A 23,035-nucleotide genomic window follows, 5' to 3' on the forward strand; every position below is an offset into this window, starting at 1 on the left:
GTAATTTTAATACTTTAAAAATTTTAGTCTACTTTGAAGTTTAATAAAACCAGTTGACTATGTTTCTGTTGTCTATAAATAGTCCATAAATTATGTCAAGTAGATCTCGTAATTTATTTTATATTTACATTGTGATTTTAAGAGCTATTTAGTATCTGAGGCTACAGTTCCATATACATAAATGGCCTATAAAAGTTAAGAATAAAAAGTGTTTTAGCTATTAATTAATGTCTCCCAGAGATTAAGACAATATACCAGAATTTACTTCATTTTAAAAAAATTTGTGTGCTTAAAAAAATATTAGGAATACCTGTATAACGCATAGTATAACATCATAGGGACTGTAAAATCTGAATGTATACAGAGAGAAAAAGTTAAATTATCTGAATTATGGAAAATTTCTGTACTTTAATTGAGCTAGCACCAAAATTATCTGTCATTTTGTCACCCTAATTCAATCAAAACTGCTAAACTGATGACAGTTACCAGAACTGAGGCAAAGTACCTAGAAAGAAGACATTAGTGCATAGGAAGGTGAACTTGTTAACTCAAATCTTCAAGTAAAATCTGCCTTGGCCAAATCATTGCAGTTACTTAAGTCCAAGGCATTTCAAGAAGTGATTGATACTTTTGTTCCAAACTTATGATTAAATCCAAGGCAGAGCTTCAGATATGACCCATCAAACTATAATAGACTCTGTCTTGGATCTAATTTGCTATAAAGCAGAATAGGAAGGATTTGATATGGACACCACAGTACTGTGTTAGGAGGCAACTGGGGAGTAGTGTGTGTGGGAAAGCTCAGCTTTTGGAGCAGGTGGAGCTGCATCTTGTATCCTGGGACTGGCCCTTGCTGGTTGAAAGATCTTAGGTAACTTAATCTTAGACCGTGAACTTCATTTTCTTCATATGAAGTGATGGTACTTATAATCATTGTTTTATAGGATTTTTTAATGAAAATTAAATGATAATAAATATAAAACACAAAACAATGTATGTACTCAGTAAGTGTTACCCCTCTTGGGAGTAGCTAAGTACCCCCAAATATATCATTATAAAATAATTACATCTTTTATGTAATTATTATAAGCCATCAGCACAGAAATATCAAAGAAGACCCATTTATATTTTGACTTATTTCTAAGAATTATGGAATGTTTGAAAAAAATCAGTCCAGAGAAGGAAATAACCCAGTAAAATTTTCTCCTTTGTCCTTCACTTCCTTTATAAAAAACATGTTTCATTATTCATCAATGTACCCCTTGAAATCCTTATCATGGCACTTAGAGTAGATGTTCATAATTTTCTGAGCTGAATTGACTATCTCTAGCATCTAAATCCGTACTGAGAGTTTTCCTCTTGTAATCTTCTGCTCATCTAGTGTGTAAAACTTGTCATTGCCTGTTGAGCCTTAGTACCATCTATGATTGTCCTGCTCTTTATCTTGTTTGGGAAGGATTCATTACATCGCACCTTTAAAAATGTAATTAGTCACCAAATATTGTTTGTATATTCATGTGGTGTTCAGAAACATTATTTTGTCTCCTTTAAATAATTTAAAACTCATTCTTTTAGAATGTCATTGTGTAACAGATGACTCCTTGATATTAATAGTAATAGAGATACATTGCATCTCACAATGTAACAAATTTAATAAAATTTACTAAATGTAAGTAGATTATGGATACAAAATAGTTTTTCCCTTTGCTAAACTATTTTCTTATTTCCCCATGTTAAATTATTGCCGAAAACTATTTCCAGAAAATTATTTCCTTAATGTAATTGTCTTTATAGCTGCTAGCACACTATGGCTATTTAATTTTGATAATAATATTGAGAATGATGTATTTTCCTGTATATTGTAAATCACATTATCTAACATTTAGAAATAAGTATTCTACCAAACTGAAAGAAAGAGAAACATTTCATATATGTTCATAAGAACAGTCCCAAACTGCCTAACTTTTTGACAATTATAAAACAATATAGGGCCCAGAGGGATTCGGACACATTTTACTACCACAAACATTCAGGTGACTTCTAGGGAGCCCTATTTTTCCTAGTATGAGCAACAATGGTTATACATGAAGGAACTATCAACTAAGCATTGTAAATTCAACAGAACTATCTTTCAAAGACAAGGGTGAATAAAAATATTTACATTCCATAAAATCTGAGAGTTTACCACAAATAGACTCTCACTAAAGGAACATCTAAAGGATATGCTCCAGGAAGAATGGGATTCATCCACTCAACAAATATAGAAGGAGCCAGACACACTTTTAGCTGCTGGGGATACCTCAGTGAACAAACAGATGAGAAAATCTTGTCGTCATGGTGTTTACATTTTAGGAGCCAAAGTCACAAACCAACAAAAATAGGTAATTACATAGAGTCTGTCCAGTAGTGTGCTATTAGACCTTTAACAACTGGCTCTTTGAAAAGAAAAAAGCCTGAATTTGTAGAATTTGCCAGTTTCTGTGGTAATACTACCCCCATGCCAAAATTCCAAACTACTGGCAATGTTATTGAAGCTGGGAAGAGATGTACACAGTTGATCTGGTGAACGTGTGCCAATTTCAGCACACTATTGATGATCATAAGTGCTAGGGGAAGAAATTAGCAGGGAAAGATGGGAAGACTTGGGGTGCTGCAATTTTAAAGAGAACGGTCAGAGAAGTCGTCACTGATAAGGTGACATTTGAGTAAAGACCTGAAGGAAGTGAGGAAGAGAGCCGTGCACCAATTTGGGGGAACAACATTTTAGGCAGAAAGAACAGCAAGTACAAAACCCTGAAGCAGGAGCTGGAACAGCAAGGAGGCTAGGGAGGTTAGAGTGAAGAAGAGGGGAGCAGGGCATGTGATCAGGGAGTCAAGGAGAGGGTATAAAAGACTAAGAATTTTGGCTTTTAACGTGGGTGAGACTGGAAGTCACTGGAGGGTTCTGAGAAGAAGAAGGACATGATCTGAATTATATGTCAATGACATCACTCTGGCTTACCTGTTGAAAAGGAGTAGGCCAATCTAATTAAACCATGATGGTAGTAAAAACAATAATGTCCAATAAACAGCCATAACATAGTTAATATCCAAAACAAGAAAGGCTCATCAGGGGGGTGGGGGTGGGAGGGATTGGGAGTTTGGGATTAGTAGATGCAAACTATTATATATAGGATGGATAAACAACGAGGTCCTACTGTATAGCACAGGGAACTATGTTCAATATCCCATAATAAACCATAATGGAAAAGAATATATATATATATATATATATATATATATATATATATATATAAACTGAATCACTTTCCTGTACTTCAAAAATTAACACAATATGGCAAATCAACTATACTTCAATAAAAAAAATTTAAAAAAAAAGAATGGCTCATCAGCCAAAGGAGGGTGGACATGATTGGAGACAAAGTACTTTGCACTTTTTGACTGATGTGTGAGAATATTAATATTACCACTTGCTTATTAGCACATATGTTTAAATTTCTGGAGAAACCACTAGTTTGATATATATAAAAAAATATATAAATATATTATATATATATTACAAACCAAGAATGGGTAGAAAAAAGAAGGAAACTGACAATTAAAGCAATAAAGGACAGAGAGAAAGAAAAGAAGATACAGAACAAGTGGGACAAATATAAAGCACAAAATAAGGTAGCTGAAATTAATCCATACACATTGATAATCATATTAAATGTACGTAGACCGATCTTGTTAATTAAAAGACAAATATTGACACAGTAGATAAAAAGCAAAAGTCATAGAAAGTTGTTCTCAAAACTAATTTATAATGTAAAGACAGATGATAGAGCAAATATAAAAATGAGATAAAGTATAATTTTTAAATAGTAACCCCCAAAAAGCTGGTGTAGCTCTACTAGTATTAAGATAGCCATAGAATAATAAAGTATTAAATTAATATATAAATATATTCACACACACACTTAAGTAACATAGCTTCAAATATGTAAGGGAACAACTGACAGAAAAACAACGAAATATTTACAATCCACTATTAGAGTTGGAGAATTAAACATACCACCTTTGGTAACATCAAGTAGTACACTCTATTCCTTCCCCTCCATCAAAAAAAAGATCAAAACAGGAAGAATACAGAAGCTCTGAGCCACACAGTTAACAAAGTTGAGCTAATAGATATACCTTGACTGTACAATATATGTTCTTATAAGAATACTGTATCCAGTCATAAAGTGATTCTAGCAAATGGAAAGTATTGGTATCAAATAGATACATGCTTCCAGAGCACAATGCAATTAAAGTGGATATTAGCAAATAAAAAATAAGAAACATCACAGAGAATGGAAAGGAATTAGAGAAATATGAGTTTGGGGGAAAAAAGATTGGTGCTATGTACAGGCCTTAACACCCATCAATAGTGAGCTATCTGGAGAAATGTTTCCTTTCTATTTTCACTTATGACAGAATAACTGGTTGCAGTTGCCTTTTCCCTGCAAACGTTTGGTGTGTCAGTTTCTTTTTCAATGACTTTACGAAACCTCTGGCTTGACCTTAGCTGGGGCAAGGAAGGTTCTTGTGAGAGGGTGAGGTCAGGCAGCATGAAGCTCCCCTTCACTGAAGCTTCCATTTTAGCCTCAGGGGGGTCAGCTCCCCCTGTATGACAGAGAAGTCAGCCAAGTCTGTCTTCTGAGCCTGATACCACTTACTTCTCAGAGCTTTACGGCTTCCTACTTCTATTTTCAGCACTTTCTTTTCCCTAGGCACTCTGGGACCTTCAGTTAGCAGGGAAAATAATGATAAAGTCACTCATAAAGAACTGTCCTCTCTTATGAGGCCACTTAGGGGTAATCAACAAACAGCCAAACTAAGGAATAGTGACATATAAGGGAGCAGTGGGAAAGGTTAGGGTGGTGAGAACGGGGAATGGTTGCTGAGTCCCTCCGGTTGTACTCAGGCCCCTGTTTAGTGTGCTCAGATACAGCTGGGCTGGTTCTTCATTTTCTCACGGATGTTAGAAAGTTTGTCAACATTAGAAAGAGCGCGTGTGCCTATTATAGAAGGAGAAGGAGGGAGAAACATAGGCATGAGAGTGATATGCAGCTCTTTTATTTGTTGAGAGTATACCTGCAGAGAGTTCAGTAAAACCCTTAAGACCACTCCCTATTCCACTTCCTATCTTAGGGCTGAAATATTATACGAAACAGTCTAAGTCTAAAGGTATAATGCATCTGAGGCCGAGTGAATTCATTCTTCTAAGAGAGAATTTGAATTGTCAGTATTCATTTGGTCATGCTGTGCTTTCATGTATAACTTTAAAATGCTTTAATGGGAGAAGTATCTCTTTATATACCCACTTTCCCTCTCCAAGAAGCCTTTCTCCAAAACCCACTAGTCTCAGGAAGTTTGAGGACAGGTGTTAGAACACTAGGAACTTGAATTTTCTAACATCACAAAACTAGTCCATGGTAAATTTGAGACAAGTCTTGTCCATTTAGTTCAATACACACACACACACACACACACACACCCTTCCTGACTTCAATTTTACTGAACGTAGTATAATATTTGTCTACACTATGTTCTTTGGTTCTTTAAGGGCTATGGCTTGTGGCTTGTAAGTTCTCCAACTAATGAAGATAACACCTTAGGTCCCTTATTTATCTTCTTCCTCTTGAAGAGTCATATATTTTGTGCCATGTCACAGTTTCTTCTGTAGCTTTGAGGCTCTTTGAAACGTGCTCATATTATTCAGTAGCAAGGCAGGTAAAAACTGATATTGGGTTGCTAATTCTAATCTTCCGATTAAATAAGGAAACACAGTGTTTTTGTCCCACATAAGGAAAAAAAGCACGTTTGCAGTGATCAGCATCACAGTTAAAATTTACGTGGTATGCAACCATCCTTCTAATTTTGCAAGAAACATTCTACGTCACCTTCAATTTCCTCACGTTCTTTTCAATTTTCCTAATACATCAAATAGGGTAAGTATAATACTTGTTTTTTTTTTTAGTGGTAATAATTAAATAAAAGAGCTTTATGAAAATATTTCTATTAATTATGTACTATTAATCACCATATCCATGACCTTTTCTTAGACCACCTGCTCTTGGATCTTTCTTCCTAGGAAAAAATCCTTCCCTTACCCTAGTTAGTTACAGAGACCTATCATTCCAGTTTGCCTGGGACTCTGAATTTTAGCATTGAATGCCCTCAGTGTACGCAAACCAGGATAGTTGGTCCCTCTAACTGTAGCCCACCCTCCAGCTAATTTCTCTTCTCTCTTTTACATCAAAATTTCTCCACTGAGTACTCCAAGCTCTCCTTCTTCGTATCTTAACCCTCTAATTTACTCCTGAACTTACTTCAGCTGTGCCTCTGCCTCGATCATTCCATTACCCTGGATCTTGTAAGAGTCCCCTGTGACTTTTATCTTTTGCCAAAGGAGACTTGCCATTTCTTACCTCAGTGGACCCTGCTATTAGATTTTATACTGCTGATCACACCCTCATTGAAGCTCTTTACTCCCAAGGCTTGTATAGCATCACAGCTTTCTGGTCTCCGACTATTCTGACTCCTATTCACAGGATTTTCTCTCTCCACTTGTTTTCTGAAAGATGATTTTCCTCAAGATTCTACACTTGATCTTCTTCTCTTGTCACTCTGTAAACCCTTTCCCTGGCTGATCTCACATACTTTCATGCTGAAAGTGAACAATCCCCTAATTAGAATGATAACTTCAAAAACTACACTTGCTACCCAGACTTCTCGGGAGCCAACTACCTGTTAAACATCTATACCTGCCTGTATGTGCCAGATGCACTTCAATAAAACTGAAAATTTTAATATGACCTCTAATGACCTTCATTATGATCTTCTTGCTCTCTCCTCTTTCTTTGTTGTTGGAATAATCAACTATTATTCAACTACACTAAATATCATTTTTTAACTTAAAAAAATTTTATTGAAGTACAGTTGATTGACAATGTGTTAATTTCTGCTGTACAGCAAAGTGATTCAGTTATACATATATATATATTCTTTTTCATTATGGTTTATCCCAGGATACTGAATATAGTTCCCCTTGCTATACAGTAGGACCTTGTTGTTCATCCATTCTATATATAATAGTTTGCACCTGCTAATCCCAAACTCCCAATCCTTCCCTCCCCCTTGGCAACCACAAGTATGTTCTCTATGTCTGTGAGTCTGTTTCTGTTTCATAGATATGTTCATTTGTGTCATATTTTAGATTCCACACATAAGTTGTATCGTATGGTATTTGTCTTTCTCTTTCTGACTTACTTCACTTAGTATGATAATCTCTAGATCCATCCGTGTTGCTGCAAATGGCATTATTTCATTCTTTTTAATGACTAATATTCCACTGGATATACGTACCACATCTTTATCCATTCATCTGTTGATGGACATTTAAGTTGTTTCCATGTCTTGGCTGTTGTAAATAATGCTGCTATGAACATAGGGGTGCATGTATCTTTTTGAATTATCGTTTTGTCTGGGTATATGCCCGGGAGTGGGACTGCTGAATCACATGGCAACTCTATTCAACTATGCTAAAAATCTTAATGTCACCCTCGATTATATTCTCTTTCATCTCCATTGATCCAATTACTAAGTTTTCAACTTTACCTTCGATATTGTTCTTATATTGGTCATTCCTTCTCCATTCTTATTCTCATTTCCTAGTTTCAAGAAATCTTCTTTTGTCTGAATATCATCTCTACAGCCTCCTAAATCATTATATCACTATAGCTTTGCCTTCCAAATCTGTTCTGCTTCATAGGACTTAACAGTTCTGGTACACAGCACACAGTATAGTGTTTCACACAGCATTACTTACATAAAACCACACAGGCACTTTTCCTATTGTACTCACCATATTGCAAGCTATCTACCTATTTATCACTCCCACTCCACCCCTACCAAGCAGTGGTACACTCATTAAGGGGGAGCCATGCTTTATTTATCTTTGTATCCCTAGTGCCTACCTCCACGGCTGGCGTGTGATATGGCCGTTCCAAGTATTAAGCAGGAAGATGCTCAGCACAATCTTCACCTACGTGCTTTCTGAGCTTCTCTAACTTTATTCTCCCCACCCTCTCTTCTAAAGGGATAAGACCATGGTGTATGTTTCTATTTACATATCACCAAAACTACTTCACATGTAGGACATGCTTAATAACTAGTTACAGAATGAATCAATGAAGGAATGAATGAATGACTATGTTTAGAGACACAATCACAGATACAATTTAGAAGTAGTTCAGAAACCCCAATAATTCAAAACATACTTTCTTTTAAGCCTTTAGCTTGGTTAGAAAATATATTCCCATCTAAATGTGAGCAATTCATAAAATATTTTACACATGTTAAATTCTTATTGAATTTATTCAGTAAGGTTTTAATTTTTTATACCACTTAAAAATGGCTTAACCTTAAGAGCACTAAAGGCATTTTGTATAATTTTAGAGGATATAGTAGAGTTTGCATAAAAAACTCGGAGATTTATCTAGCATATTTTTAATGATATAACAACATATTTTGACAGTTTTAAAGACATATTTTAGAAATAAAGCCTTACAATTTTTTTATCATAATATTTTGAAATGGAAAAATTAGAAAGAGAATTATAAATTGTTTGTAATTTTCAAGGATATAATAAATGTTTTTTTTTCATAATAAATGTTTAAACTACCAGCTTGGTTTAATTTAGCTACATTTTCAAAGACTATTTCAAAAGACTAATGAAAACTTAAGCACAACTTCATTAATTAATTTATACTGACTTAAAAGGAAGAGTCTAAAATATTGCCAAGAATATGAAAGGTTTTTTTTTCTTTTCAGTCTTCACACTCTCTTATGGTAACATTTAATAGTCCTTCTGGTATTCTTAGCTCATTTAAGTAGTGTGATGAACATTACTATTACTTGCCAGATGCTTAGTGTCTGGAGAAAAGAATGCAGTTTCAAGACTTCTTTTCCATCGGATTCAGTACTTTATATTTTACCAAAAGGTCAAAGCTATATAGAATAAAAATTATGTAACAAAATCTCTCCTTTCGCTTTTACGTGAAATCAATATGTAGTATAACAGAGATAGAATCCAGTGGCATTTCGAATGGGAAACTAAGATCAATGTAGATCATTTTAATTTTAAATTCCATTAATATTAAACAGCCAGTTGTTATGTAATATAATCCCTTCACAATGATAACCAACTATCTTCACATAATTGTTTTCTATCTAAGGGCAGCAGTTTTACACAATAAGAAATCTAATCCAATATAAATGTAGCATGATAGGTTTCATATATGAACCAGAAGTGTTCAATGGATTTTGAAAATTAATGTAAATTCTTATGTGTGTATGTGAATAGGTATGCTTGTGTATTCATAGCTTTCCATATTTAGTAGTGCTAATTTTCAGAGTTTCAAAAAAGTAACAAAAGAAAATGAGTCACACATTTGACTTCCAGAAACATCTGAACTTGCTACTTATGAGATCTTTAATTCTTGAAAATTTGTGGGAGTATTTATTTTCGTTAAAATAAATTCACCTGGATTTCATAGCTAAATGGACTAAAGTCTTAGATTAGTAATAGTTTACTGAGGTAAATAGTTTCTGGAAAGTAATTAAACAAAGTGGTTTCTACTCTGTAGTTTTAAATACACACGGAAATGCATTTCAGGATTCTGCCACACTCAATCCTTTAGTACAATCTTCATTTTCTTCTTGATTCAGAGGAAAATGTATTATCTACTTAGTTGTTCTAGGGCTGAGATATAGCCCCATATCTCAAAAATACCTGAGGGTAGCCAACTCATCCCAGTTTGCCTAAGAATTTCCAAATAAAATAAAAATCCTATGTCCCAGGAAATCCCTTAGCCCTAGACAAACCTACTGAGAGACGAACCAAACTTTGAGATAAAGAGCCTTACCTTAACATCATTGGTGTTCATTCTTGTTCCTTCCTTTCCCACAAAAATATCATCAATATCCACGAGAATGTACCTGTCCAAGGACAATGTGAGCCTCTTCCCTGACAAGAAGGAAACAGCATCTATGAAGATGAGCTTATGCAACCAAAAGTTCAAGTTGCTGCCAAAAAGAACTCTGTGAATTCCATCATGGAGCCCCAGGTCGTGTATGACAGTGGCATAAAAAGCACCTTTAGGGATGGGAGGAGAAAGGTTTTCTGGGGTCTTTACTTTGGCAAATATTACTGGTTGGTAGGCTGAGTGATTAATCTGGAAAATGGTCCAGTCAGTTCCAGGTAAAGAAACTTTTTCAAGCTTAGAAGATTTGGTCACATGAAGCAATGGAGAATGAGGATTAATACAACAATCTTTTACTGCAAGGTTTCCATATACAGAAAAAGGGAAACCTTTCAACTGAAAACTCTGTAGGCTCTTCTCACTAGTTTTGTGGAATCCAATGACACCCACACCATATTCAACACAGTATTTATCTAAAAGGCTTCGATTCCAAGAGTCCATATTTATATACTTTAAAATATTCTCATAAATAATGAGAATGTATTTGCCTTTAGTTTTTTCTATAAGTGCTGGGAGATCCCCTTTTCCAGGAGCAATTTCAATGTGATACTGGAATCTGCTAGATTCTAGAATCATAACGATGTCTTGACCGAGTGATGAGTACTGGCTCTCCACAAACACCAGGACTGTGGGTTCTGTCCTTGAGGCATCAGAAAGCTTCCTTGTCTTCACTTCCATCAGCCTGTATGGTAGGTGCTGGAAGTCCCCACAGTCTACTTCTGAAGCCATCTCAGACAGTTCATTTTCCTGTTTGTAGCCACTGTACAGGTAGTAAGCAGAAATAATAATGCTCACCATACAGAACGTGGCGAGCAGAATCACCGTCCTTTGAAAGTGTCTGTGCAGCTTCATGATAAAACTCATGTTGTATATACTTCCCTCAGACTGTTCCAATAGAGGCACCATAAAAAAATAAAAGAAGAAAAGAAAAGATGATGTTTCAGACACTTTTCCAGCCTCAATCAATAGTTTATGTCACCATTGCAGCACATTTGTGTCACTTGATCAGGACTCACAGAAAATATAATCTGAAAAGTAGAATAAAATGCAATAGAATATCAAACATTCAGTCTGCAGCATTAAAATGAGCAAGTTTTTATCCTTGTGACTGGCACAAGTGGCAACCTGTGAGGCACATGAACTGGTGTTTGGTAAGTAAGAAAACCTCTTTCCTTCTCCCAGATCTGAATGAGGACATGGGAGGGGCACAAAGAGGGAAAGGCTTCCACTGAACAGAGGTCTCTATCCCTAGTATAGAAAAGACGTTGGACTAACAAGGAATTGCCTCTTACTCCTTGAGCTTTGCATCAAATTCTGTAGATCATACAGACCTAAGATCACAGAGAGGTCACCTCAGCCATACATTGCCATATCATGTAATATAGGCTCAAACTATTTGTTTGTAACTGCATACACTGAAAATTCATAAAAGTTTGGATATATTTCATTAAATGCTACTATTACGACAACAGTTTCTGCTTTTTAGAAAAAGTTCAGTAATTATATAAAAAAACTACCATAAAAGTGTTTTTAAAAAACATAATGAAAACAACTGCAACTTCATAAAACACTCTGTTATGCTATAATTTCAAATCCTTTTCAAGTTTCAGAAACCTTGGAAAAATTTAGTAACTTTTGAAAAATAATAAGAAAGAAACATGGGTGCTTTTTAGATTAGAAGTTATTAGAGTCTTACGGTCCTGGCACTTTTCATGGAAATATCATGGAATATAAAAAAATTTAAGAAAGGTATTATTATTGTCCATAAGGCAGGCTGAAAGCTAGCTGAAGACAGCTGAAAGCGCTAGTGGAGAACATCGTAGTTGACGTTCTTCACAAGATTAGGGTTTATTACACTTCTGTCTCATGTTGTCACTTTGGTCCTGGTAACTTCTAAGTAGAATGATAAGGTTAGAATAAATGATCACCAAGAACATTCTGGCTCTAAAATTCTGTGATATTCACCTCTGAAATAAGCAATGAGCAATATTTTGAATAATATATATTTATCTTTATGAAGAATATAATATTCTGGAATGTAACTGCAGGATATTTATAGGATAAATATCTTATTTAAATTATATATTGTGCTTTATTCATTCAAATATTTAGGGAATCTATATCATTCATTCAAATATTTATGGGATAATTATCTTTCTATTTAAAATATAAATGTTCAGCAGAGTGAATTTCTTTAAAGGAAACAAAATTATAAGGTAGAGACAGTGACTAGAATGCAAACAATAACGTATGGGTTGTTGATTAGAGACAAATGACTGGCACAGGATGAGAGAAGACAGATACCATGGCAAGTGGGGGAGTCTGCAATGTGTCAGGGGTTGGATTTGGGCAGAGCCTTGAAGGATGAGGGTAAAATGAATAGGCATCTGAGACGGAGGTAATTTTACAGAGGCAGGTGTGAGTACAATACTGGGCAAGGGACACTCTGATGAAGAGTTGAAGGAAAGAGTGAGGAACAGCTAAAAAATAAACTGAATAAAATATGGGTAACTCAGATTATAGAGAGATTAGATAGCATAGAAGTTCATTGTTGAGAAAGCCTGTAGGGAGCCATTAAACTTTCCTGATTTGGGAAATAACACGATAAGGGTGAGATTTTGCGGGGTGGGAGGGAGTGAATTAATCAAGAATGTGGAGTATATCCCAGAGCAGTGTTAGAGTCAACTCTGGCAAAAGCCAGTATAGGCTCCTTTCTCACAGTCCAATCACGGACTGTTAATGCTCACACAGCAGACAGAATGTGGGCAGGGACAAGTCCGTGGGACACTGCAAAGAAACGAGGTGCTGAACTTCATATTTCATGGGAGGTCTCTGGTACACCACCCTTTGCCAAGTAAAATGCCATTAAGGGCTCTGACATGGTCTCAAAGAAATCCTACTCTTTTAAACATTCTCACATAGGTTTCGGTGTAATTTAAGCAAATCAAAATTACCAGGACAACAGAGAGTTTTCATTGTAACTGTAGTTATTTCACTTTGAAAAGTGACTGTACTTTTAAAGTTAGGTACATGTTTATGAATACTGTAATAGTCTGAGGTATAATAGCAGGATACAAAATCTCACATCTCTCTAGGCCTCCGTTTCAATTTTAGCTGTGAAGTGTTTTTGACTGGATACAAAATGTATTACCACATTTTGCATTTCAGATAGCAGTGTCTCATAGTTTGTTCCTATTTTCAGAAGTGAAAGGCATGTAATTCATAAAATTATTACCTATGATGAGGCAGAGTGGTGAGGAATATTTGGTCTCACTATGCAGGACGGTTATTAGGAACCTATCAAATTATCTTCTCCACTAGCAAGTATAAAATACTGAAAGACATGTCTTTTCCATTAAATGCTTCCAGTGTCCTCCTGAAGCCAAAGGGAATTCCAATGTGTACGTCCCTGAGCGTAGGATTTGGTCTAACATATTTAAATGGATACATTAAGATTCTCTAAGTTTTCTGCAAACCTTTTTTGGCTGCACATCTCACTTCGCTGTGGTCAAATTTCGTCTTTGGGGTGGACTCTCAAAACTTCCTGTTCCTACTGCAACCTCGTCCACCACCACCAACTTCCCAAGCTCTCTCTGTCTCCTTTAGCTCTGAAAATCTCGGGATGGACTGAATTGTTGCTGTTACTCCTTCCTCTGCATTAGATGGCCCTGTAGCAGCTTCTCCTGAGCCTTTCACCAGTGGGGCATCACTAAGAAGACAGTTACATAAGGAAAATTAAACTCCTCCACACAATTCCCCTGTGAAAACTTCTCAGCGTGGAGCTGACCTAAACATGGTAAGACTCAGCAGTCACACACAGCCATTGTGGAAAGTATCTTTCCTTTGTACCTCTTGACACTATTATAATGAAAATTCTGTTTAAAGTCAGTCTCCCCTGTTTAACTGTAAACTCTAGGAGAGTAGAGATAATGCTTCTTTTGTGTATCACTGAGCCCCTAGGGTCAGGCACAGAGTAAGCACCAAATGGCTATTTGTGGAATTAGTTGAATACAATGGCATATTAACCTTAAAGGTTAATTTGACCCTTCTACTTTATTCTAATGCCATAAATTATTTTTAAGGCTACACATCACTATTAATGATTACAATTATCCATACATTTGCTGGATTTAATGTCTCTGTTTTATTCATTACTAAGAAATATATTCATACCGTCCCAACACGGGACAAAAGAGCAGCTATGGCAGATATTAAATCTTCACCCACCCAAAGATACCTTTGAATTAATCATTCTGCAAGCAGTCTTTAGGTATTTATTGAACACCTGCTTTGGGCTTAGTGCTGTACTAGGTGCTGCGGACACCACAGAAATAATTTTAGGAATGATTCTTGTCTGTAGAAGCACGGCCTCTATGGGGGAAATGAGACTTGTGAAACAGCAGCCAACACTATGTTGCCCATAATAAGTAGTGATTTGTGCTGTACAGACTATATCTATTATAAGTTTCAGAAGAAAGGGCAAGAGAGAGTAATGAAACTTAGGAAAGTCAGTGGCACCTTCTAAGAGACATGGTGCTTGAGGGGGACATGGCATGATGGGCAGGATTTGGGTACCAGGATGAGGTGAACACATCAGGCACAAAAACCTGGCAAAGTTGAAGAAATGAAATGGTTACAGTGTGTTTATCTGAGAGTCAGCCTAAACTAATTGGAAGGCACTGTGTGTTGGGTTGAAAATGGGAATAACATGTGATTGAAAGAGTACTGCAGATTGATGAACGTCCTTGGAAGTGACTGTGAACGCGAGTGTGAAACAGCATTGGGTGTATCTGAACGGAAGAGAGACAATAAAAATAGTGTTTACAGATGATTAGTGTAGCAGTGACATCCAGAATGGACAAAGAGCAGTAGTACGAACAGAGAGAGCACACGCTGCACTGCACGCAGTGAAGAAGTAGGTGGAGTCCGGGTAGTCCCAGCTAAGATGCTGCTGCATAATCCAGGTGGGGGGTGGTCTGAGTCCAGACCCAGGTGGTTATCGGGAAGAATGAAAACAAAGAGACTTGGGAGGCAACGAGAAAAGGAAATGATTACTGGTTGGGGAGAGGGCAGGCTTTGGGACTAGAAGAATAAAAGTGCCAGTAGGGCTTCCCTGGTGGCACAGTGGTTGAGAGTCCGCCTGCCGACGCAGGGGACACGGGTTCGTGCCCCGGTCCGGGAGGATCCCACAAGCCACGGAGCGGCTGGGCCCGTGAGCCATGGCTGCTCAGCCTGCGTGTCCGGAGCCTGTGCTCCGCGGCGGGAGAGGCCACAACAGTGAGAGGCCCGCGTACCGAAAAAAAAAAAAAAAAAAAAAACTGCCAGTAATAAAAACACCTTGGAGCGGAAATTGACTTGAGCTAGTGATGGACACTTAGGGTTCAGGCAGGTGACTAAATGATGTGTGGAGAGAGAGCAAAATCACAGTGTTCTAAAAAATAGTTGGATGTTGACAAAGTCAAGGAAAGGTTTGAAATTGATGGGTCACAGGTAAATCTCAATATGCTACACAAACTCGGCTCCTCAGGAAAGTCTTTCTGACCAACTCCACGCCTCCCCCCTTTAGGCCAGGTCTCCAGATTATATACTCTAATTATAATTACTTTTCCTTTGGGGCCTTGATCAAAACTCTTATTATTATTAGCAACATGATTTGTTTAATGTCCCTCTGTTTTGTTAGACTGAAATTTCCAAGGGTATAGGATTTGTGTTATTCCCAGTGATCTTTCAAACAAGACAAAGGATAAAAACATATTTAAAGGCCAAAAAGATCAACAGGTAAACCCTTTCGTATAATGACAATAGTGTTCTTGAAGGGCTCTCACAAAAATATATTGAAAACTACAGACTTTTCCATGGTCTGAAGGGTTGTGTGAATGACTGAAGAACAGGCACACGAGCCTGCGTGTCAGAGAGTTTCCTGGACACCACTGTCTGTCTTAGAAGAATAGAGCTGACAGCTGGGGTTGGACTTGGCCACCTCTTCGACCTACGATGAGGAATATGCTGAATGACCAAGAAACTGATGATGAAATTTAGAAAATCAACAAACCATTTAGGCAGGCATTTTGGAAGAGTCACAGTAGATACGGGAACGTTGCAAGGTTGGGCTGGTGATAAGCCTCACCACCTCATCAGGATTTCCTATAAGGCACACTGGAGGAAATTACGTCCTGTGGGAAGGCAGAATAACAACAGCAGCCCAGCTAACATTAAAGAATACTTACTATATGCCAACACGGCCTTGGGCCCTTTAAAGGCTAAGTAACCTGCCCAAGATGCCTCAGCTTGTAGTAGCTGAACTGATTTCGAACCCGACAGCCTACAGCAAAGATACCGTCCACCTGGGAAGGGAAGTGCCACACATCCCTTTCATGCTAGGGACATGCAGGAACTGGATATCAGGCACCTCTTCCCTTTAGATGCTGCAGTTTCCTCATGAAATGGGGGATACTTGTGGCACCTACTTAATAGGGTTTTGCTGAGGATTATGAGTTGAAAGTATAAAAAGCTCTTAGAAAACTGTCTGGCACAGAGAATGAATATATTAAATGTTGCCTGTTATAATGATGATGACGATGATGATGGTATAAATAACATAATAAATGAGAGAAATATCCTGAAGATGGACAATAAAAATGTATTAAGGGTTCATAAAGGGATAGGTACAAACATTCTAGTATAAGCAGAGTGGTGGGAAGTACAGGAAGTCCACTTCTGATGCAGAAATCTAAAGTCAGATGGATCTCAGTGCAGAGGAAGAGGCCCAATGAGCGGCATAATTGGCACCGTGTCCATCCTTGGCCTTCTTTTAATCCCGCCCCCCCTTTTCCTAGATAAGCTCATATACTCCCTGGCTTTCATTACCCTCTATGCTCCCCCAAATTCCAAATGTTTATTTGTAACTCAAACCTCCTTCCTCTGAGCTCCAGGATTCCAGATTGAACTATCGATTTGGTATAACAACAACTCACAGTAACTGTGCCTTTTCTTATTACAGACCCACCACTCCTTGACTCCACTGGAATCATGTCACAAGCAAGCTCAACCTGTCCATAACTGAATTTGTGATCCACCCTCTAACACCATCTTCATCTTCCCACAACCATCTGGTGGCTCACCCTTGACACCTTCTTCTCCCTCACTCCTGCTTATCTAAATAGACCCAAGAGCTCTTATTTCCATTTTTTAAAATTCATCTGACCCAGTGCTTTTCTCCCCTTTTCCAGGCAATGTCCCTCTCACCTGAACTACTACAACCACTAGCCCTGCCATAAACACTCTTGGCTCCCTCTATACTTTTTTCAATCCAGCATCAAAGTACAAATCTGACTGTTTCTTCCCAGCTGAAAATCCCACAATGGCTGCCTATCTCACTTACGGATTAAAACCCAAATTCCTATACACATCCCACAAGACACTGAGGTATGCTTCCCACTCTGACATCTCAGGCCTGATTCGATGGTGTGCTCCCGGCTAAGCTCCAGGCAGGAGCTCTGCCTGGAGCTCTTTACTGACTCAGGGTCTTCTTACATGCTGTTCTCTTTGTCTGGAAGTTTTCTCTGCTCTTCTCATTTGGCTTCATTGTCCAAATCCTGTGGCTCTAAGCATAAATGTCTCTGCCTCACAAAAGCCTCCGTGATTCCCTAGATCTGTCAGGGCTCCCTGTAACACACTCTCATATCACCATCTACTTGAACTCTGCAGCACATTCCATAGTTATAATGTGATTAGTCACGTTCCATAGTTAGTCATGTGATTTTCTGCGTAATATTTCTTCATAGTTGGGAAGAATCTGTAAGTACTTGCCCTGTTCACTTCTGTATTCTTGATATCAACACATCCCACTGAATACTTGAAAAATGAGTGAAAAAGAGCCTCTACTAAATTTTACAAATAGCAGCTGCAGTCACAAACCAGAGCAGTCACGAAGTCAAACCATATTCCATGAATGAACACCCTCCATCAGTCACGTCGGCCTCAGTCAGGGTGATAACATAAACACTGTGAACGACAGTGACCACCTTGACCACAGCCACAAACCAGGCACATCCACAATGTACCTTTTACTGACTTTTACTCAAATACCGACTTCCCCCTTCCTGATATTTTTCAGAATTCAGAGTGGTTAGGGTTGTTTTGCAATGCATCTGTTTTTAAAAAGGAAAACATCTGTTTTCTACCGAGGAAACATTAGCCATTACTTAATTATCTACATTAATGAAAGGCGCAGGGAGCAATATTTGGAATCACAGCCCATTTCATATACATAGTGAAGAACTGACTATATACAAACATACAGTTGGCAAAACATTGCAAAATCTGCAAGGAGAAGCACCTACTTGTCACTGTAACCTATCTTTTTTCTTCCACTAACACCCAGCATCATCCCAAAGTAAAAATCAGTTTCCAAATGGAATAGAATCATGTTGGCAGCACAAGAAATGTGAAAAAAAGATTGCCATCTGGAAAATGAGTATTAATAACTAAAGAACTTCAGGTTCTAACATAAATGAAAGATATTTAAAAGATCTTGACAATATTCCTCTTTCACAAAATTAACCGTATTTCATAGTGTTGAAAAATTCATTGGGAGGCCTCAAATACATTACGTGAATTTGCTAAAAGTAATTCAGTGGTATTAAAAAATTGACAAAGAACCTGCTTTTCTCTGAGAAAGAATGTGTGAAATTCTGTCATATTTATTGAACCCTGCTGTGGTAGACAAGTAAGATGCTGATTTGCATGGAGTACAACCAAGAATAATACTCTGTCTCTAGAACTGGTTTTGTTTTTTTTTTTTGTAAGATGGATGGGAGAAAAGCTGCACTTGGGGATATTAACTTTGTTTGATATATTGATGCAAAATGACTTTCTATTGCAATTTGCCATCCTTCTGTGTATTTAGAAATTATGAAGGAAAGAATACATTTTGTTCAATTCCCTCAGTGTTATGCCATGAGGTGAGGCAAGAGAAGAAAACTATCACACTGCTGCTTGCTGTTTGCTCTGCCTGTATGACTTATAGGGGAAATGGTCTGCCTATATCTTCTTAAATTCAACTAGAATGTATGCATCAGGGCATGCCTAACAGCAGGGCATTATGATACTGCCAGTGCAGCTTTCAGGATATAATCTAACCCTTGTCATTTTTATCCTCTTCAAAGACATGGGAACAAGAGATTATTAACCCAGTCTCTTATGGTTTGCCTAGACCATAAGATGTAAAGTTACATAGAAACTCTCCAGCAAGTAGGCATACAGGGAACTTTCCTCAACATAATAAAGGCCATATATGACAAACCCACAGCCAACATCATCCTCAATGGTGAAAAACTGAAACCATTTCCACTAAGATCAGGAACAAGACAAGGTTGCCCACTCTCACCACAATTATTCAACACAGTTTTGGAAGTATTAGCCACAGCAATCAGGGAAGAAAACGAAATAAAAGGAATCCAAATTGGAGAAAAAGATATAAAGATGTCACTGTTTGCAGATGACATGATACTATACATAGAGAATCCTAAAGATGCTGCCAGAAAACTACTAGAGCTAATCAATGAATTTGGTAAAGTAGCAGGATACAAAATTAATGCACAGAAATCTCTGGCATTCCTATACACTAATGATGAAAAATCTGAAAGTGAAATTAAGAAAACACTCCCATTTACCATTACAAGAAAAAGAATAAAATATCTAGGAATAAACCTACCTAAGGAGAGAAAAGACCTCTATGCAGAAAATTATAAGACACTGAAGAAAGAAATTAAAGATGATACAAATAGATGGAGAGATATACCATGTTCTTGGATTGGAAGAATCAACATTGTGAAAATGACTCTACTGCCCAAAGCAATCTACAGATTCAATGCAATCCCTATCAAACTACCACTGGCATTTTTCACAGAACTAGAACAAAAAAATTCACAATTTGTATGAAAACACAAAAGACCCCGAATAGCCAAAGCAATCTTGAGAACAAAAAATGGAGCTGGAGGAATCAGGCTCCCTGACTTCAGACTATAATACAAAGCTACAGTAATCAAGACAGTATGGTACTGGCACAAAATCAGAAAGATAGATCAATGGAACAGGATAGAAAGCTCAGAGATAAGCCCACACACATATGGTCACCTTATTTTTGATAAAGGAGGCAAGAATATACAATGGAGAAAAGACAGCCTCTTCAATAAGTGGTGCTGGGAAAACTGGACACCTACATGTAAAAGTATGAAATTGGAACACTCCCTAACACCATACACAAAAATAAACTCAAAATGGATTAAAGACCTAAATGTAAGGCCAGACACTATCAAACTCTTAGAGGAAAACATAGGCAGAACACTCTATGACATAAATCACAGCAAGATCCTTTCTGACCCACCTCCTAGAGAAATGGAAATAAAAATAAACAAATGGGACTTAATGAAACTTAAAAGCTTTTGCACAGCAAAGGAAACCCTAAACAAGACCAAAAGACAATCCTCAGAATGGGAGAAAATATTTGCAAATGAAGCAACTGACAAAGGATTAATCTCCAAAATTTACAAGCAGCTCATACAGCTCAATAACAAAAAAACAAACAACCCAATCCAAAAATGGGTAGAAGACCTAAATAGACATTTCTCCAAAGAAGATCTACAGATTGCCAACAAACACATGAAAGAATGCTCAACATCATTAATCATTAGAGAAATGCAAATCAAAACTGCAATGGGATATCATCTCACACCATTCAGAATGGCCATCATCAAAAAAATCTACAAACAATAAATGCTGGAGAGGGTGTGGAGAAAAGGGAACCCTCTTGCACTGTTGGTGGGAATGTGAATTGATACAGCCACTATGGAGAACAGTATGGAGGTTCCTTAAAAAACTACAGATAGAACTACCATATGACCCAGCAATCCCACTACTGGGCATTTACCCTGAGAAAACCATAATTCAGAAACAGTCATGTACCAAAATGTTAATTGCAGCTCTATTTACAATAGCCAGGACATGGAAGCAACCTAAGTGTCCATCAACAGATGAATGGATAAAGAAGATGTGGCACATATATACAATGGAATATTACTCAGCCATAAAAAGAAATGAAATTGAGTTATTTGTAGTGAGGTGGATGGACCTAGAGTCTGTCATACAGAGTGAAGTAAGTCAGAAAGAGAAAAACAAATACCGTGTGCTAACACATATATATGGAATCTAAAAAAAAGAAAAAAGAAAAAAGGTTCTGAAGATCCTAGGGGCAGGACAGTAATAAAGACGCAGACGTAGAGAATGGACTTGAGGACACGGGGAGGGGGAAGGGTAAGCTGGGACGAAGTGAGAGAGTGGCATGGACATATGTACACTACCGAACATAAAATAGATAGCTAGTGGGAAGCAGCCACATAGCACAGGGAGTTCAGCTAGGTTGTTTGTGACCACTTAGAGCGGTGGGATAGGGAGGGTTGGAGAGAGGGAGACGCAAGAGGGAAGAGATATAGGAACATATGTATATGTATACTGGTTCACTTTGTTATAAAGCAGAAACTAACACACCATTGTAAAGCAATTATACTCCAATAAAGATGTTAAAAAATTTAAAAAAAGATGTAAAGTTACAAATCAGTTTTTGGCTGTTTTAGGGCAGGTTACATGAACGAGAGAAGCAGAGGCGGCCAATCTGCAGAGTCGATAATGTAAACAGAGCAGAGAGGAGCAATGAAAAAATATGATAGGGAGTCCTGAGGAGGTCTGAGGTCCTGGTTCTCTTACTCTCTACCCTATGGGTGCATCAATGAAGAAGTCAGACAAATTCTTCCTCTGTTGCCTTGGGCATCTTTTAGAACAAGTGACACAACTCAATTGGGGAAGCGAGGAGAAAGAAATCACCTAAACTAGATTATATATACCCCATTAGGGAAGGCACCACAGATCAGGGTTCTGGGAACCGCTTTAAGTCTGGAACAATAGTAGGTGCTGAGTAAATTTTTCTTGAATAAATGAATGATCATTTCATATGTAAGGGTAGAAGTAGTGGAAATGAGTAGAGTGGTACATGAATTTCCTATATTATATCAAGAGGCATATCAAGCACAAATATTTGAAACATATAGAGTTACAGTGTAATTTAGTTGTTAAGGGCATGTGCATTGGAGCCAGACTCAAACTGAATCCCAGCATTACCACTTGGCAGGGATGCCATCTTAGACATGGAGGTAACCTCTCAGTGCCTCAATTTCTTCATCTGTGAAGTGGAAGTAATTACAGTATCTACCTCAAATAATCTTTGTGAAGATTGCATGAGCTGAAAATTAGTAAGTAAAGTGCTTAGAACAGTGCCTGGTACACGTAACCATTCTGAGCGTTAGCTGTCATTTTAATGACTTAACATATCTACTACTAAAATTCTAGACTGTAGTACTCAGTAAGTTTATTCTCAATAAGTTTAGTTTTGCATTATTCTTTACTTTTTTTCATGTCTTTTAGTCCTGTACTCCAGAACAATTTCCACAGTGGTGGGCAATAAAGAGGATACGAAAGGATCTCTGAGATCCTTATTTTCCAGGTGAGGGACCAAGGCCCAGAGTCAGCAAGGGAGTTGTCCAAGACTACAGCTCTCACGGCAGAACCAGACCTGGAATCCAGATCTAACTTCATGTTATTCCTAAACATTGTAATCAAAGAAAAAGATTTAAAAGTGAAATGTACATAAAATGGATACCCATCACGGAGATGCTAAAAGGTTTTAGTATAGAACTTTAATACTTGATTTTTTGGCAACAGGTAGTGAAGTGTTACAGCCCTCATTAATTTGTAGGAGTTTTTGTAATATAATTTATTATACAGGATACTTGCAACAGGGCCTGACATTTTTTTCTAGTTATGTAACTTACGTGAAATTGATGAAAAATGTTTAGCTCAACTTGAAGCGATAAATCACTCATTGTGATGTCCCAGAGCCTAAGAATATA

General features: G+C 37.4%; 1 protein-coding gene across 1 annotated transcript in view; it reads right to left on the bottom strand.

The window, feature by feature from the left end:
• The window catches only part of LOC116754290 (bifunctional heparan sulfate N-deacetylase/N-sulfotransferase 3), a 137,927-nt gene extending 126,990 nt beyond the window's left edge, over positions 1-10,937 (bottom strand). The window contains exon 1 of the mRNA XM_032632798.1: positions 9,957-10,937. Within this exon, the coding sequence (XP_032488689.1) occupies positions 9,957-10,937 (981 nt within the window). The remainder of the gene's footprint in view (positions 1-9,956) is intronic.
• Between the last annotated feature and the right edge of the window lie 12,098 nt (positions 10,938-23,035).

This window comes from Phocoena sinus, chromosome 5 (assembly GCF_008692025.1).
Source record: "Phocoena sinus isolate mPhoSin1 chromosome 5, mPhoSin1.pri, whole genome shotgun sequence".
NCBI classification, from domain to species: Eukaryota; Metazoa; Chordata; class Mammalia; order Artiodactyla; family Phocoenidae; genus Phocoena; species Phocoena sinus.